The sequence below is a fragment of the Emydura macquarii genome, unplaced genomic scaffold (assembly GCF_026122565.2).
Source record: "Emydura macquarii macquarii isolate MOO-44397 ecotype Brisbane River unplaced genomic scaffold, CSIRO-AGI_Emac_v2 contig_2676, whole genome shotgun sequence".
NCBI classification, from domain to species: Eukaryota; Metazoa; Chordata; order Testudines; family Chelidae; genus Emydura; species Emydura macquarii.
Genome location: NW_027132813.1, coordinates 5,770,630 through 5,789,010, shown reverse-complemented (window position 1 = coordinate 5,789,010; position 18,381 = coordinate 5,770,630). Strand labels below are relative to the sequence as shown.

At 46.1% G+C, this 18,381-nt stretch overlaps 1 protein-coding gene across 5 annotated transcripts in view; it reads left to right on the top strand.

Annotated features, from left to right (window-relative positions):
- Nucleotides 1-18,381, top strand: part of LOC137164163 (uncharacterized) — a 72,267-nt gene that overhangs the window by 39,751 nt on the left and 14,135 nt on the right. For all 5 annotated transcript variants that reach the window (XR_010922959.1, XR_010922958.1, XR_010922956.1 and 2 more), the window contains exon 4: nt 11,597-11,650. Coding sequence is in view for 1 of the 5 variants with exons in the window: in XM_067564786.1 (XP_067420887.1) it covers nt 11,597-11,650 (54 nt within the window). In the remaining 4 variants the exon portion in view is untranslated. The remainder of the gene's footprint in view (nt 1-11,596; nt 11,651-18,381) is intronic.

The window sequence follows — 18,381 nt, the reverse complement described above, 5'->3', positions numbered from 1 at the left end:
TTATAATCACTAGGGTCCTCCAGCCACTAGAGGGCTACATATGCATAAAGGCATCAGTAGGTCAGACTTTCCATTCAGCAGAGGGCAGTGTTGCATATATACGGGAACAAGTGCATTGTAAAGGTTTCTAAAGTTCTGAAGGGAAAAGTTTGATTTGGAGCAATTGAAGGCATTTTGTTTTGGCCGCCAAAAGATTAGGTTTAGCAACGCTGTTGAAGCTGAGGGAATCACCTTTCCTATCGTAATATACAGAGCTACAGATTTCCTTGATCAGCAGGCCTTTTTAGGGAAGAGGGCAGCAAACTACCAACAAAAGGAGTTGGTGTCCATCTTTTGTTTATTCCCTAAGACCACTCCTTTTTTAGAAACATCAAATCAGTATGGGACATCTAGTGCCTGAACAGCATAACTGCAAGGACATCTCATTACATCCCCAAGTCTCTCATGGTCTGCATGATGCAGTCACCCAAGCTGTACTGCCTAAGGGCATCCTGTTAGAGGGTTGCTTTTCTAGCAAGGACTTAGTCTCAAGTTTAGGGGATAGTGTTACCCTTAGTGGTCCCAGCCTGTATTGGTTCTAAGTCCCAGTACTTCTATACAAAGATAAATAATTTGCAGGTTGGCACTGAGATCTGATTAACTAAAGAAATCCCAGTATTCCAAGTACAAGTGCTAGGCATTTGGGTAGACTGTTGTGTGTGTCTACACTTCCTTCTACTGGAGAGAACCTGGTCAACTGCATGTAATGGCCCATGAAGCCTAAATAAGCCCCTCCTTTAGCTTAAGTAGTAAGTGATTTTTGTTTTGGGAGCAGAAGTTTCTGAAATCTGTCTCTCCTGATGTCCATCTAAAGGGTAACAGTTGACAAGAAAGTCTGTGTCTTGCAGTAATTTCTTTCCTGTCCAGGGACTATAGTGGGGGTTCCACAGCCTGAGAATTTCCTGTGTTGCTGTTGAAGGAACAATCTTGTATATAAACCTTAATTTTCTCTGCCACCTGATTTGTATTAACAATTTAACCCCTTCATAGCACTCGGTGCCATCATGCAAACAGCTAACAAGAAAACCCTGGACGGGCACATGTTGGGCCTTGTGGATGAGATGTGCCCCAGAATGCCCTCTTTTCTCTCGTGGTGTTGCAGCACTTCAAAGGGAGAAGGAAAGTGGTGTAGGAGATGTCTCCATTGGCATAACAGCTCTGCCAATGGCAAACATTGATGGCAGGATTGCAGCTCACATCTAAGCCAGGACTTACTCGGTAATATTGCCAAGGGTCTCTGGCTGTGACTGCAAAAGTGAGATGAACCATAGAGACATCAGATAATATGTTAGGCTAGACTGGACATTCCCTATGGACAGCACTGGAGCCAGCATCAGGAACCTGGGGAGGAAATGTCCCATTGGCAACAATGAATCGAAAGCCTGTGAGCTGTTTTTGAGGGGCCCTTTCCAAGCTTGACAGCTGTGAAACTAGAGCCCCAGACATTTCAGCAGGGTCTTGCAAACAGGAGCATTAACTTGTCTGAGCAGTGGCTAATCTTGGCACATACTGCACAGATGAGCGAGAGTGAAAAGGGATTTAATGAATGCCGCCTCCGTGTTTATTTTTCACCTTCCAGGTGTCTGTGTTTCCATGTGCAAATGGAGTTTTACTTGTGTAAGGCCTGAAAGAAACCTGAGAAAGGACTTTAATATTTGGCTGTGAGTGAATAGGTGGACCTTATGACATGCTCTGCAGATCAACAGGCACTGGCTCTGTGAGATAAAATCGGGAAGTGAATGCAGAGCTGAGGACTCTCCACTGAAAATGTCCAGCGCCCTGGCCTCAGAATTCAAATTTGAGGGTTGTTAGCAAAGGTGCCTCTGCTGATCTTGCCTGTCTCACCATGGCATAAGGTGATGGGCTGTCAATAAAGATCCAAAGCTTACCTGGAGACCACATGCCATAGAGACAGCCCAGAAACATAGGGAGCCAGTCACCTCCATACATACAGATAATCAGTTCCCTAGAGCAGTGCTGCCCAAACTTTTCCTGTTGCCCCCTCCTCCCCCCTTTCCAGTAATGGAATCTGTCTATGCCGGAGTGGCCAAGCCATGGCTCGCTAGCCCCGTGGGCTGGGAAGCTTGGGGCTTCTGCCCTGCAGTGGGGTGGTGGGGCTAGAGCAGTGGTTCCCAACCCATGGCTTATGGGCCAAAAGTGGCCCGCAGGATCTTTCAAAGTGGCCTACCGCTTCTCTTCCGCTGGCTGTAGAAGGGAGCCGCTGCCTAAGGACCCAGGTGGAACGCGTCGTCACAGGCTACAAGACCGGTGCAGGCTCCTTGCTGCAGTCAGGGGGATGGGAGATCAGCATTTCCCTCCCGCTGGCTGTATCAGGGAACATGGCAAAGCGCTCTGCCTGGGTCCCTAGGCGCTGGTGTCCCTGCTGGAACCAGAGGGAGCAGTGCACTGATCTCCCGTCCCTCTGGGTTCTATTCTGTTTTGTTCTATTCTAGATGGTTCTTACACTGTCCTCCTCACCACGCCTTCCAATAGTGCATTAAGTGATGTGACTATCCTCTGTCACATGTGGTTTGTTTATTCTCTCATCCTCTCCCTTGGGGGGAAAATTTTGTGTGTAGTGAAATAATTTCCTCCTCACACTTATGCTCAAATTTTCATATGTGCTCCCTGATTTTGACTGTCTAACCTCAGATGACACATAGGGTCTGATCTTCAGAGGTGCTGAAGATCCACAGCTGTAATTGAAATCAAGGGGAACTCTAGGTGCTCCATACCTACTAAATATCAGGCCCAAGATGCCACCCAAAAACTAAGGCTCTCACATGTAATGGACCGTTTTGAAAATGTACTCCTTAATCTCTCTGTGTCTCAGCTGCCCCATCTGTAAAATGGGGTGGTAATACTTCCCTCCCTCCTTGGGTGTTGTGATCATCATCAATGATTTTGAGGAGCTCAGATACTGTGTTTGGAGATAAGCATGATGGAAAGCCTGTAAATAATAGTACACATACACAAAAAAGAGCTACTACCTGTACCTACTTACATGTATGCAGTGTTGTAGCTGTTTTGGTCCCAGGATATTAGAGAGACAAGGTGGGTGAGGTAATATCTTTTATTGGACCAGCTTCTGGGACCTGACAAAGAGCTCTGTGTAGCTTGAAAGCTTGTCTCTCTCACCAACAGTTTTGATGAGATAGCCATAAAGCCAGTGGATCCAGTCCCTGGGGAATCCCTTCATGCAGGGGAATTGGTCTAGAGCAAGGGATCGATTCCTCCCCCCCTCTCCCCGCAACCTTCTCCTGCCGTAGGGGGTATGGCTGAGGGAAAAAGTGCATGACCACAGTGCCACTGGACTCTGACCATTCCCAGCTGGTGCAATGGCCTCTTGGGGCAACAGATAGCCTGGTATAAATTAGGGAAGCCCTGAGAACAGGGGAGGTGCAAAAGTGGTGTAAAGTTACCTTAGCCTTTCTTCCTTATCCCATCTTGGTTCCTGTGTTGAGCAGAGCTCAGATACATACGAGAAATTAGCCCCAAATTTTCCTAGCTCAGAAACCAAATTGTCCATCGTCTGCCTATCTGTCTAATCTAATCTAGCTAATAAATAATCTGTCTAACCTGTGTCTGTCAGTTTGCCTCTCTGATACCCTCAGTTGCCCAGAGTGAGCCTGATTCTGATCCCACTACCTGATGTAAATCTGGAGCCAGTGGAGTAACTCTAGATGTACACCAGTGAAACAGAGATGAGAATCTGACGTTTTCTCCCATGTTCTCTGAATTGTAGGCTCCTCACCAGACCTAAGCATTTGTGCCCAAACTCTAGCAAAATCAAACACCCGACCCAAGTCTTGGCAACAGGGAAATCACTTTGTTTTCTCCAGACTCACAAGAAAGTGAAATCTGCCTTCTGCTCTGGGGAAACCTCTTGCCAAGTAAATGAAATGAAGAGACACCTGAGGCCTGGCTCTCCATTGCCCTTCACCCCGCGCAGTGACTCACACCAATGCAAAGTGCAGCCATGGTGATCTGGCAGCTTGGCACCATTCTGCTGCGGCGTGCATGATTGTGCAGGGAGTCAGGCCCTGAGATGGGTTTATGGAGAAACTGTGGGGTGACAGGGGAGGGAGAACCTGAAGGAGCCAGGTCTAACACTGAGCTCTGCTTGATGCCAGCAGGCATTTTAGAGGAGGCTCCTGGCGGGACTGTGGAGGGCAGCCCTTCGCCAGCTGTTGGAGTTGGCCTATCCCCATGTCCTCAAATTCTTTCTGGCCTTGTTTTCTGTAGAGTCCTGCTGAAATCCCATCCCATTCTGGGCGAATGGGGTGAGGCTGCAGCGTGTTAGATGGCTGTGGCGTCCCATCCCCCCACCATGCCCCGCCTGCGCCCTGCCACGCGGTGAGACGTAGGTGGAACTCGGTCAAGCAGAAGCCTGCAGCAGCAGCAGCGTGCCTCACAATAGCCACTTTGTGTTGGGGCCTGACCTCATCTGTCCACCACGCTGCAGCTGCTCCCTCCCCGGCACAGGCGTTAACCCTCGGCGCGCCGGGCCAGACGCAGTAATTGCTGGGGAGGTGGGAGGGAGTCACTTTGTTCTTTTGCTGGTGCTGTTGACTGGGGTGTGGTGAGTGGCTGTTCCCACCCTCATGACTGGCTGGTGTCCAGTGGGGTGGTGGTGTGGATCAGACTAGCTTGAGGTCTCCGTAAGTACCTGCGGAGCAGGGACCCTGTGTTGTTGCCCTAGAGGAAGCATCACCAGGTCACGTGCTGCACTCCGCCTTTTGGCAGCGGCAGTTCTTAGACTGGAAAGCGGATTAGTGCCAGTGAAAAGAGACAGCCCTGGAGGCCAAAGCCTGGACAAGGAGAGCTACTCCCATCCCAGCCATCTGTCTCATCCCACCTCTTGGAGCAGGGCCGTTTTAAGACCTTCGTAGGCCCTAGGCACACTTGCCTTCGCAGGCCCCCCGATCGAAATAACTAATTTGATTTTAAGCTATTAATAAATAGTTTTTAAATAAAAATAAAAAATTATATATAGCATTTTTTTTCGTAGGCCCTGAAAGTTTCGTAGGCCTTAGGCACCGTGCCTATTGTGCCTAATGGGTAATACGGCCCTGCTCGGAGTAAGTGGGGAGCTCTCTCGGTGGCCCTATTCAGTCCTTTGTTTCTCTGATGGTCCTGCAAGCAAAGGGGCCAGTGAATCATTATGCTTTTGATGATGTGAACACCTACCCAGTGGGAACTGGACAGAATGTGCCCCACTCGTTTCTCATTGGAGGGCCATGGCTTGCCACTGCTAGTGCCCTGGGCCTGTTGATCTCGTGGTGAAAGGGTTGCCCATTGCCAGTCCTCTGAGCAATCTAGTCCTCAACCCATCCACTGGAACATTCAGTTCTTTATATGTGTTTCCCCTGCCCCTTGCTTACCTGATATACTCCCTTCTCTCTGACCCCCAATATCATCCTGATCCCCTCTCTCTGCAAGTTTGAAAGCTTTTACTATACAAAAAAAAAAATGTAAGGCCAGTTACAGTGGAATGTCTCCAAGGGCCATATGTTCCCTTTGCTTCACAAGTTAATGTGGATGTCTTAGAAGGCACAATGCACAGGGCAAAACACTGGAGGCAAGGTGGCTCTTTAAAGGTGACCTGCAACGGGAGAAACATGGTCTCTGCCTGTTTTGCTTCTTTATGATGGAGAAAAAAGCCCTGAAAAGTTCTTTTTCAAACAATTTTTTTCTCTGCACATTATTTTTACTGTAGAAAATCAGATCTTGCCCGCCCTGTTTTTCCTAGAAGACTCTATGGACTATTGGGAAACTAGTAAGGGTATGATATCTCTAGCATAGAAAGTAAACCTGGCTGAGGGCAAATGACTTTTATTCAGGCTGATTAATTCTTTTGTTTCCTAGTGAACATCTATTGGACTTCAACACCTGACAAAAACCCACACACCTTCAATTAAAGGCTGAGACCACTCCCAATCCTCCACAAAACCAGGGAACGGCAGATTTGACATTCCTCTTATTATAACAAAGGCCTGATCTGCACATGCAGTTACATCAGTTAAAAGATGTGTTTTAAAATCATTTTCATTAAATTGGTGCAAAACCTCTAGGAGGACATTCTTCATTCACTTTCAACTTGGTTTATTTCAGTTTATCTTAAGCTGATCCTTTGTTCCTTTAAATTAAATTGATGTAAACCAATATTAGATTGAATTAAGATTCTTCACACAGGAATTTGTAATAATTAAACTAAAATTGACGTAAAAACCAATTTTAGTTAAATCGAGTGCAACTTTGGAGTGGAAAGAAGCCCTGAGGTTAAAAAAACAAGAAGAACAAAACCATCTTTTTTGGTTTGTTTTGAGTTGTGCAGATAGTACAAATGAAACCAGGATTTCCAAAAATTGTTCCATGTGTAAACATTTGAGGCTGAATAAGCATATGGACAGAGAATTAAGGCTGGTTTTCAATGGGTAGTGCAATATTTTGCATTTGTACACTGAAGAGGTTGTCTCAACTGCAAGTGTCTTTTGAATATTTTAACCCATGGCATCTTCCTTTCACTGTTCATTTCCATAGTTTTAAATGCGCACTTTTAAAAAACTGTAACATGATTTAGAATTCATATGTTTTAACATTTATGTTAATTAGTGGAGCAATCTTAATTTAAGGGTAATTACATTTTTGTCTGTTAATATAGATTATAAAGAACTTGGTTGTATGGTAGCTTGTGTATGGTTGTATAAACATAAACGTGCAGTGACTTCTACTGGACAGAATCAGAACTGCTCAAAAGAATGTCATAAGCTCTATACTACTCATGCCTACACAAAGATTTTTGCTGTAGCTCTAGTGTTTAGTGTGCTTTAAGAGCAGCAGGATCAATGTTTAATCTTTGCTGTTTACATGCCACTCTGAATGGCTGTGATATACAGCCAAGTCCTAAGGGACCATGGGTTAGTTGCAATATTTTATTCAGTGGATATATAACTCTCTAAGTGATTGCATTGAATCACTGCAATTTTCCTTTAAATCCCAGTCTGGGATAAAGGGGGTCGCTGTGCGTGCTTTTATGCAGGAGATGGAGTGGGTGGGAGGATTTCTTAGGCTAAACTGATTATGTTGTGCTCAGAAATTTAACCCTCAGGCAGCTAATGCAGCCTTCATTTCAGAGAGGCTCAGCATGTGGTCCTGGAAGAAACTTTTATTTTCTTCAGTCATTTTGTTTTCACCTTCACTTTGGGAGCCACCGGCATGGTACAATATGCTTTCCTTCGCATTGATAACTGTAGTTCAGGTTCTAACGCATACAGCCAATTTAAGGGCAACAGAAGGGACATTTTAGTTGAAATGAGGGGGTTGGGAGTCGGAAAGATGCCTCTTTTCATTCCATTCCCTTTACTGCAGAGGGAGGAAAGATAGTTTTGTGGTTAAAACACGGCCTCCGAACCAGGATCTGATTTTATTCTGAGCTCTGCCACTCATTTGCAAGTTTTTGACTGCAGGCAAATCATGTAACCGCTCTGTGCCTCAGTTTCCCTATTTGCAAAATGGCAAATTAATACTTCTCAACCTGGCAGGGCTACTAGCAGGGTAACACAGTGGTTACTAAACTGGGCATGCCATCTCTCTTATGGGTCTTTCCCCTTGGCTTTAAGCTGCTACAAGTCATGCCGCCACATTAATGTTACTTCAACCATGTCTGTACCGATGTGTATATGAATTAATGAGTCCCTGCTTCTCAGAGCCGGACCGATATATGGAAAGCTCTAGAGAGCTAGCATGAGAAGGGGCTGCCTTGGAAAGTCCCCACATTGTTGCTAGGCAGCAGCATGCTTTAGCTTCCTAATCTGAAAGGCAGCGCTTGGGCTTGGCAGTGATTTGGCTCTGGAAAAGAGAACCAGAGGGGTGTAAAAATATACGAAGATGCTTGACTTTATTTTGTAAATGGTAATTGTACCATTGCTGGGGCGTTGCAGCTCACCATGGACGTGACCAGGAACAAAGCAGCAAAAAATTTCACTGGGTGGAATAACAGCTGGACCCAGCCTTTTTTGGTGGGACAAAAGCATTTCATTCCCCCACATTTCATGCCTCCCTGCACTGCCTGGATCCTCACGGTAAAGCTCAAACACTGCAACACAGTTGCTCCCACCTTATTTCCAGCCTAAGCAGAAGCAGAACGTCTCTGCAGTCTCAGAGGAGAGAGCCTTCTCAACACTGCTTTATGGCCCAGCTTTGCAGACCCAAGAGCCATAGAGTTTAGGGCCAGAAGGGACCACCAGATCATCTAGTCTGACCTTCTATACATCATAGGCCACCAGCACCACCCAGCAGCTGCCCACTAGACCCAATAACTAAAAGGAGACCAAAGTATTACAGCCCACAGGAGACTAGACCATTAAGTGCAACAGACAGAGAATAGATGGGATCGAGGTTCACCGGTGCTCTTTTGGTTCTTATCCAAACCTCGGAAGCTCTTGAAGTTTCCTCTTCTCTAGATTTTACTTCTGTGTCCTGAAAAAGTCCAACCAGGGGCAAACCAGAGAGGTCATTATCAAGTAACAAGTCTGTGGCTACCTAGAACTTCACAGCTGCCACCATGCTGTCCACCATAGCTACCTGGAACTTCAAGGCAGAAACAGGGATGGAACTAAGATACTCTACCACTTAAAGCTCAGTCCTACTGCTTTAGCTAAAGGAGAATCTCCATTATCTGTTTGCAGTATAGGGCTTATGATACAGCTGAGCAATACTAGTTCCATTCAGTGAGGTCTGTCTATCCATCCATCTATTTGTTCACTCCTCCCCCCAAGCCAGTTCATTAAAAAGTGTAGTATTTATTCAAGTAATCTTTGGCTTCTTTTTTAAGATTGTGAGGCAGCTACATAGGTGCAACAGCAGTCACAATTAATTGTCCCCACATTTAGTCAGAAGCTGGATTGAGTAAACATCAGGGCCTTGGTGTCCATGATCATCTGAAGCTGGCTATTTGGAATGGTGTGACTCCACGGTGCCTTGCGGGAGTAAAGGGATCTAGGAGCGGGAACCCTTGAATCAGTGGAAGCTTTGCAGGGCAGACTGGGAGGTATCATGCTTGCCTCCTACGAGCAGGGACTGGATTAAGCAGGCTGCTTGCCAATGCTTTGTTCTTCCATAGCTCCTTTGAGCTGTGGATCCCAAAATACTTTACAGGCATCACTGAATTAAATGTTGAAACTCCCTTCCCCTGTGGGGGATAGCTGAGTAGTATCAGCTCAGTTTAAGAGAGGCATGGACAAGTCAAATGACTTGCCCAAGGTCTCATAGCTTGTAATAGAGCTGGGATTAAAACCCAGGAGTCCTGGCTGCCTAGTTCCCTGCTTTAACAACACTCCCCTCTCAGGGATGGGATTAGAACCCAGGAGTCCTGGCTCTTAGGCGCTGACCACTAGACAATGCTGCTCCCTCTTGTGTGCAGGCCATCCCCACACCTCCAAACAGCAGGTAAGCTTTTCGGCTTGGGGGGACTTGCCTTACCCTCCCAGCCAGTGGGAAGATACGGTGAGAGACATCACAGTGGCTTTGTAGGAGGGGCTTGTGGTGAGGATGAAACCCTGTAGGACCCCATGACTCTTTGCTTCCACATTCCCTGGACCAGGCAGTCAGTCTCTTTGTAAAAGGACATTCAACCCCCTAGGTTCCCCGCCCCCACCTCATCTCAGTGAACAATCGTTGGGGGCAGGGGGGGGGGGTCCTTAAGAACAGGCAGTAACCTCTCAGTAAATACCAGGCTTGCAGTAACTCCCTCGCAGGGGTGCTGGGAATGGAGCCCTGCAGGCTTTTATAGGAATTCCCAAAGCATTACTTGCTTAGCCGGGTGGCACAGGCCTGGGTTAGTTCAGCAGTTCTCTTTGTCTGCTTGCACGTAGTTTGTGCAGGGTTAGGGACCTTGGGTCTACATTGACATCATAGGCTGCGGTCCCCAGGCAGAATATTGGGGCAGGAACTAATTACGTGTAGCTACAACAAAGCTCTTTGATAGCCAATGAAAATGGTGGATTCAGGCCAGTAACTAATCATATTTGTCGGATATGACTAATCAGTCCTTAGAGCACCTACACTTTGAAATGCACTTGGTCCAAAAGAGCCCAAATGGGTTATCTTTCAAGACCTACTGCAAGACCCATCTCTTCTTCCAGGTATCTGGGGAAGGATGCATTTGCTGAAGGCTGGGTGCCCTGCTCTGTTATTTGTGCTGCTGGTGGGTGTTTTTTTCTTTCCTTTCCAAGTTTTGGGAGGTTGCTTTGTATTCTTTGTTTGTACTAATGTTATAAAGGCGTGTTTACTTGCAGCAGATTAATTAGAGCTGGTGAAAAGATGGGATAATTTTTTCCCAGTGGAATTTTCTGCCAGAAAGTTCTTTGAAATTCTTTGATTAAAAACTTTTGGGTTTCCTTGGGAATTTGTTGTTTTGTTTCAAGCCAAAAACTCTTTTTTTACCTCAAATATTTTGTTTCAACTTTTTAACCAAGTATTTGGGTTTTTTGGGGGGGGGTTTGTTTTAGTTTTCAAATTTTTCATCTCCCTTATGTAGTTTGCCTGTTTTTCGGCTGGACAAAATAAGAGAAAGTTTACAAAAAAAGAGTGAAAAAGCAGGGAGTATCCCAGTCTTCCAATTGGCAAAAGTTGGAAACCAGACAGAAAGTGGGGGAAAGTTTTTCAAGTTGAAGAATAGCAAAGTGTAGGAAAGTAAGGAAGAAAACACTTTTCTATATTTTGTTACTGTTTTCCATCTAGTAAAAAGTGGGGAAAATCCACTATATATTAGTAATAATTGGTGTTCCCCCAAATTTTTCATTTTGAAAAACTGAAAAATTTCACTGAAAGATTTTTCCATAGAAGATTTTGTTTTCTATAAAACTCTTCTTTTCCAACTAACATAGTTTTTGTCAGATTTTTTTGGACTAACTCTGATGTTATTCAGCCCCTACATGTCTGAGTGCTGTATAAAACTTCCTGATAAACAAAACAGACAGAGCTGGGACTCCAGTTGTGTGGAAGCCTGTTTGTTTGTCTCTGTAGCTGTTTTTTGTAACAAACTCCTCTTCTTCAAGGTGTATGGTTCCATATTTCATGACAAGTGTGATGGCTTTTTGAATACATGGCAGAGGAACCTAGAGCCATGGGCAGGTGCTTTTAAAATCTGTTGTGTAACTCTACATAAATAAATATAACAATAAATATGGATAATGGGAACATCCACACTTACATTAACTAGGATAATTTTTTCTCGTAAAAGGCATATAAACTCTCCTTCTTCATGGTCTAAGCCAACCACTAATTGGTGGAAATTAGGAAAAAACTTCCTCCATGGGTAAGTTCTTCCATAATAGTCCTCTAGAGGGTATCTTGCACCTTCCTCTGAAGTACTTGACATTGGTCACCATCAAAGACTGTATGCTAGTGGACCCTGGTCTGATCTGGTATTCCTGTCTTATCTTACTTCTCTGAACCATCCATCCTGTTTGATGTAAAGTGACTCCAATGCAAGCTTTGTGTCTGTTCCCTCCACACCACTGCTACTAATCCTTGGATTCTGTTTCTCTTTCAGAAGATGCTGCTCAAGAAGAACTGTGGAGCAAAGACAAGAGTTATTAAAATTCGTGTAAGTTGTCTATTTCCAGTGCCTTTCCAGATGTGTCTGAATGAGGTGGCATCCTTTGAAGCTCTACAAATGAGAGCTGGTCTGTGGAGGTTTCTTTTGGGCTGGTTGTCCTTTGAGTTGTTGGTCTGGAGGATTTTCTGAGCATGGACAGTAATCAACATAATTGAGGCTTGGTTCTAAAGGGGATATATATTAGCCTCTCAGCGCTGGAGACCTTGGGGTCAAATCTTGCTTGAAGTGAAAGTCTATGGCATCCTGTAAATGCATGTAATTACACAAAGCCACTCTACAATCGATCACTTCTGATCCTCTTCGATCAAGAGGGGCCCAGGCCGGGTCTGCAATAATGGCTGTTGCAGGACAGGAGCGAGATGCATTGGCCAAACTGTGCGAGAATCCCAGAGACAGAGTAGCAGAGAGCCTGGAGGCAGGTGACAACTGAAGAGAATTGTGTGAGACTCAGGACTGAAATAACTAGGAATGGGAGCTACAACTCAGGACTATCTTATGTATCTATGTGACCCCCCATTACCAGAGTATCTGAGCACCTCGCATTCTTTAATGAATATATCTTTACAACAGCCTAGTAAAGTAGGGCAGTGCTACTAGCCTGAATTTACTGATGGGGAGTTGAAGCATAGAGAGGCTAAGTGACATGTACAAGGTCACACAGGAAGTTTGAAGTGGAGCAGGGAATAGGTTGCCAGTGCCCTAACCACTGGAGCATGCTTCCCTTCTCCAAGACGACATTAGCATTGAGGCCCATTGGTAGAGCTTCGTGGGAGGGTTTTCCCAATGCTCTCCTAATGCCTTGACTTTGTTCTAGCTAGAACTATCAGTTCTTGATTTTCACCATCTAGCATTCAGTCGGCTAACAGCTGAGTCCCAAAAGATCCTCAGATGAGCTGCAGTATAATTATACCGTACAGGCAAAAACAAACCATCAGTTAACCAGAGAGAAGAAAGCAAACGTCCCTTGTGCAAAAACTACCGCTCTCATTGCAGTCATTGTTTTCAACAGTTAGACAGCTAGAGGTGATGAATGGGAAATGCAAACCAACATGCATGATAGTGTCTTTGTGGTTTATACTGTATCCTCGTGACAGCTCACCCCAAAAGCAAACTGAACTGAGAACTGGAGTATCCTCGCCCTCTATGTACCCAACGCTGCTGTACTACCTTTCCATGCCATCATCCCCCCGACATATGCTAATTTGTGGGTAAATTTAGTGGGAGACAGCTTCCCATAATCCCCTTGGCCAAGGCACTTCAGTCCAACCCTGCAGGAACCCCAGCTGTGACCCAGGACAACTCTGATCGTGTGTCTTAATCCTGACTTTTAGTGCTCTCCCTCTTATTCCAGTAGGGTGACCAGACAGCAAGTGTGAAAAATTGGGACAGAGGATGGGGTGTAATAGGTTCCTGTACAAGAAAAAGCCATGAATATTGGGATTGTCCCTATAAAATCAGGACATTTGGCCACTCTGTATTCCAGCCTGACCCTCTAGAGAGCTGTGTCGAGGCAGCTCAGTCCTTCCCAGCAACCATCTCTTGCTATTCCAGTACTGGGCTTCCACAGGCTGCATCTATCCTGCACGCACATGCTGCCGGTCTAGTCTTGGCCCCTTATTTTTGGTGCAAGCTGTTTATCTGGTGCCTTCTTTTTCATACACACTCTTTCAGTCTGTTTGTCTTTTCTGTCCCAGGGCTGGTGGTTATTCCTGTGCTGCTTGGGCAACAGTTCCCTATGGGTTTCAGTGGCACCTACTATAGGGAAGGTGAGAGAGTCAAGTGTAGGTTTCCCCTAGCGCTGTAAGCTCATTACTGCAGCTCACTTCATATGCCCTGGAGAATCTGAGACTGAATTATTCCTTCACTCCCTCCTGAGCCCAAGTCAGTCCTCACTAAAACAGACAAGCAGAGCACAGCCTTTCTGATGGTGCTGTGAGATCCATGCTTCTAAAGTCACCCCAAGAAAAGAGAGAGAATGGCATCTCTCAGTCTTAAATACTTCTGCGGCCCCCATTACCATTGTATTTGAACACCTCATGGGCTTTGATGGATTTATCTTCAGAACCCCCCAGTGAGGTAACATTGTTACAGCTGGGAAACCGAGGCACAACACAGAAAGACTAAGTGATTTTCTCAGGCAAATCTCTTAACCTTTCTGGGCCTCGTTTTCCTCATCTGTAAAATGGAGATAATATTTAAAACATCTTGAGATCCTTAGATGAGAGGCTGTATCGGAGTGCAGAGTATTACTACTCTTTTATTGGTCCAACTCCTGACGTCCTTGCTCTGGCAGAACTCGTATTGACTTCACAGAAGTGGAAATCTGTCTGGGTTCTTCCATGGTGCCACCCAGGGATGTAAAATGAGAAGCAGTGTCAGTCCCTTTCTCTCTTCCTGCTCTGCAAGTCTTGTGATTAGACTGTTGGGTCTTTGTGTATGTGAGAGGAACGTATTGAGGTGAAGCCAAGCCAATGATAGGTTTTGCATTTGTTTCTGAATGAGGTGAAGTTCCTGGTCATCCTTACCTCTTGTGGGAGTGAGTTCCATAGTCTAGGCCCAGACCCTGTCAACGTGCTGTGCCCCATGCTCATTCCTCCCTCTTCCCCCAATAGTTGCATGGTTCCAGTGGAATGTAGTTGTTGTGGGTGGTCATGTTTGAGAGGGAGAGGTGAGCTAGGGCGTCCCATTAAGAGCTTTGAATAGCAGGAGACACCTTGACTTGGACTAGCAGGTCTGCCCTTGTGGTTGCGCTATTTCCCCTAACTGCTTCATATAAATGTTGAGGAATATGGGCGAGAGGACTGACGCTTCTGTGACTCAGAGGTGAGGGCTTTGGAAGATGGCCATAATGACCCTCTGGGTTTGGTATGAGAGGAAAAAACGGAGTTATTTTAGGGCATTTCCATTCCCCCTTCAGCAGAAGGGATAGGAGTATTTGGTGATGAACAGTATAAAAGACGCAGAGAGACCTAGCAGGATGTGTATGGAGCTCATCCATCAGAGCAGCAAGGGCTCTGTCTGTTCCATGTCCTGACCTAAAACCTGATTTAGGCTCTGTCAACACTAGCACTTTTGTTGGTAAAACTTTTGTCAGCCGGGGGTGTGTTTTTTCACACCCCAGCTGACATAAGTTTCATCAACAGAAGCGCCAGCGTGAACAGGGCTATGTCGGCGGGAGATCGTCTCCCGCCAACATAGAGTGGCTACACGGGCGACCTTACAGCAGTGCAGCTGCAGCAGGATGCTTGATTTGGCTTGCTTGGAGAAACCAGATTAGACACTGAATGGTAATTTGCATAGGTCTCTGTCATTGAGTGATGGTTTCTTTTGTACTGGTCACACTCTTGCATAGTTGAAGATGAGTGGTGGACTTGCCTCATCAAGGGAGTCCTTGACAATCTATGTACACGGGGCCCCAAACGTTTTCTACTCTCTTCTGCCATCCAGGAAGGGCAGGTTCAGAAGCACAGGGGAAGATTCTGTTTACCAAGCAGTGCTTCCAGGATTACTGCTTGTGTGAGTGGGCTGGATTGCTGGAAGGAGGTGGTTGCATTTCCGCTCCTGAGCTTGGCTTGTTGTTCTTGGTGGTCCATGAACCTACCTTGAATGTCAGTGATCTTCACAGCGAACTGAGATGATTGTTTCTCCCACTGAGAGGTGCTGGGTCCTGAGTGGAAATGGGATTATTTCCAAGTAAGGATGTTTGACATGAGGAACAGGCAAAAATGTCACATTCAAAACACATGTGAGTTTTTGATGCAAAAATAACCCTTTGGGGCCACTTTTTCAAGGTCTCAGGTGTCTAAAGATGCAGCTGTGCACCTGATGGGATTTTCAGACGTGCCTAAGCAGGTTAGGTCCCTACCTGAGATCAGTTTGTATTGCAGTAGCGACAAGAAGTCATAGTCATGGACAAGGACTCCATCGTGCTAGGTGCTGTACAAACACAGAACAAAAAGATGGTCCCTGCCCCAAAGAGCTTACAGTCCCTCTTTAAATTCAGATTACTAGCAATCGCCCAATTCTGTAGCAGCGTAAGGAGAGATTGCAACAGAATCAGCCTGACGTGTAGGTAGGTAGAGAGGCAGTGTGGTCTAATGGTCTGTACAGGAGCCTGGCATCAAAGGCTCCTGGGATCTGTTCCTAGCCCTGCCACTGACTTGCTGAATAGTCTTAGGCAAATCACTTCACCACTCTATGCCTCAGTTTCCCCATTTGTGAGATTGGGACAGTGATACTGAGCTACTTCCCAGAGGTGTTCTGATGCTTAGCACTGTAATGTCAGTAAAGCACTTTGAGATTCCCAGATACAAGATTCTACAAGAGGGCAGCATATGTCTTTGTGGGATAGTTACCATTTTAAACATATTGTTCTTGTAAATAGTTGTTGTGACATGACATCTTTTGGGCTCCATTGCTTGTGTTACCATGTGTCATGAGATGTTGTGCACATCCCTGGAATATTTGGGACGAGAGATCATCCTGTGAAAATCAGCACTGGTGAGCAGAGATCAGGATGAGTGGCAGCTATTATGGCCCTTCTTCCCTGAAATATGCACGCTGCGTTAGCATTTAGAAACGCTTATGCTCCCTGGAGCCTTTCTGGAGTGGGCTGACATAGCCTGGGTTTTACCTTCCCATGGACTTTGTCTCACCCAGCCAGTTGCACTAAGAAGCTGCTTTCCTTGTGCCAGCTCAGAGGGGTGTGATCAGTCGTCCTTCCAGCCTGCTCAGCAGTTCTTCTGAAACCGGATGATGGGATATCAGTGTGACATGTGCAAGAATCTAGGCAGATTAATAGAGAGAGATTTATAAAACCCCAAACATTGCCGTGGCTTGGCCTTGTAGGAAACCTTTGTAGGAACACCAGCTGAGCAACTCTGAGGCATCAGGTGCTGTGGTGGAAGAGAGGACCCCCAGAGAGAGCACAATGGATAATGGAGTAGGAGGATCGCCACCCCAGGCAGGGCTGCACAAATAAATAGGAGGTAACAAACTGTGGGAAATATGGCTGTGGGTGTAATGGATCCGTGTAAGGTACGTGTCTGGGCAATACATGAATGTGTAATGGATGTGCATGTGCTTAATGTGTGGGAAAGTGTGCATTGTGTTTCTCTGTGTGCAATGTAATGTAATTTCTAGATGCAGATGTGGAGTTGTGTGGCTCTGCGTGTGTGTGACGTGTTGGTTATTCGCACGAGTGCACAGGAATAGTGCATTTTTGTGCGGCGGTGTATGTATGCAGACTGAATAGTGTGTGTGTCTGTGGTTATAATGTGCGTATGTGTGTGGTGTGGGTGTGTGAAAGGAGGCATCACACTGGCCGAGGGATATTCTTGTGTGATAATATTGGAGAGTCTTTTGTCCCTTGCCCCTCAGGGCTCACCCTGCATTATAGCCCTGCCATTCCTGCCCTTAATCCAGTCCCGGCCTTGTTGTTCAGTCACACGTTGTGCATGCAGGAGCCCTGAATGGGAGCCTGACGGAGCTGTGCTTATCTCAGCAGCAGCAGGCATGTGGAGGACACAACCTCTAAGTCCCTGTGCAAGAGCTCTTGCTGGGGCAGGCAGAGAGGGAGTATGGATTTTGGGCCAATCTGATAATCTGTCCGATCAGGGAGATGTTTTCTGCAATGTAAAAATAAAATAGGGATTAAAAATCAGAACATAAACTCCCTTGTGTTCTTGCCTCGGTCTTATCAGTGCCTGAGAATGTCCCTTGCTTGGACAGGGGCCAGGTCCCTGGAATGACTTCCCCTCCTCTTATCGTTGGCATCTGTATCCTAAACGGCTGCTGCAGAAAAGTACTGTTCTCTTCCCTTAAAACAAGGGAACCTTTCAGCTTGGAGCCAAAAGGAACATGTGCTGACCTTAGCCTCTTTGGCAAGGCCTGTGCTGTTTGAAAATGAGAAGCCTGCTAGGTGACGGAGCATTATTGGGGCATATTTCCCTGGCTCTGGCTCTGCAATGAGGGGCAAAGAATGTGCCTTCCCAAGGAGCTAGAGGGCAATGGCATTTTGCACATCTATAAGTGCTTTGCAAACATTAATGAATTTAGCCTCACAGACAGATAAATATCAGAATCCTCATTTCACAGAGAGGCAAACTGAGGCACGGAGAGGTGATGTGACTTTCCAAGCAGAAGTTCTGCAGAAAACGACCTGTGAGTTATAGTGAACAAGAAGCTGGATATGAGTCAACAGCGTGCCCTTATTGCCAAGAAGTCTAACAGCATATTGGGCTGCATTAGTCGGAGCATTGCCAGCAGATCGAGGGAAGTGATTATTCCCCTCTATTCGGCATTGGTGAGGCCGCATTTGGAGTATTGTGTCCAGTTTTGGGCCCCCCACTACAGAAAGGATTTGGATAAATTGGAGGGAGTCCAGCGGAGGGCAACAAAAATGATTAGGGGGCTGGAGCACAAGACTTATGAGGAGAGGCTGAGGGAACTGGGCTTGTTTAGTCTGCAGAAGAGAAGAGTGAGGGGGATTTGATAGCAGCCTTTAACTACCTGAGAGGGGGGGTCTACAGAGGATGGAACTAGGCTGTTCTCAGTGGTGGCAGATGACAGAACAAGGAGCAATGGTCTCAAGTTGCAGTGGGGGAGGTCTAGGTTGGATATTAGAAAAAACGTTTTCACTAGGAGGGTGGTGAAGCACTGGAATGGGTTACCTAGAGAGGTGGTGGAATCTCCATCCTTAGAGGTTTTTAAGGTGCGGC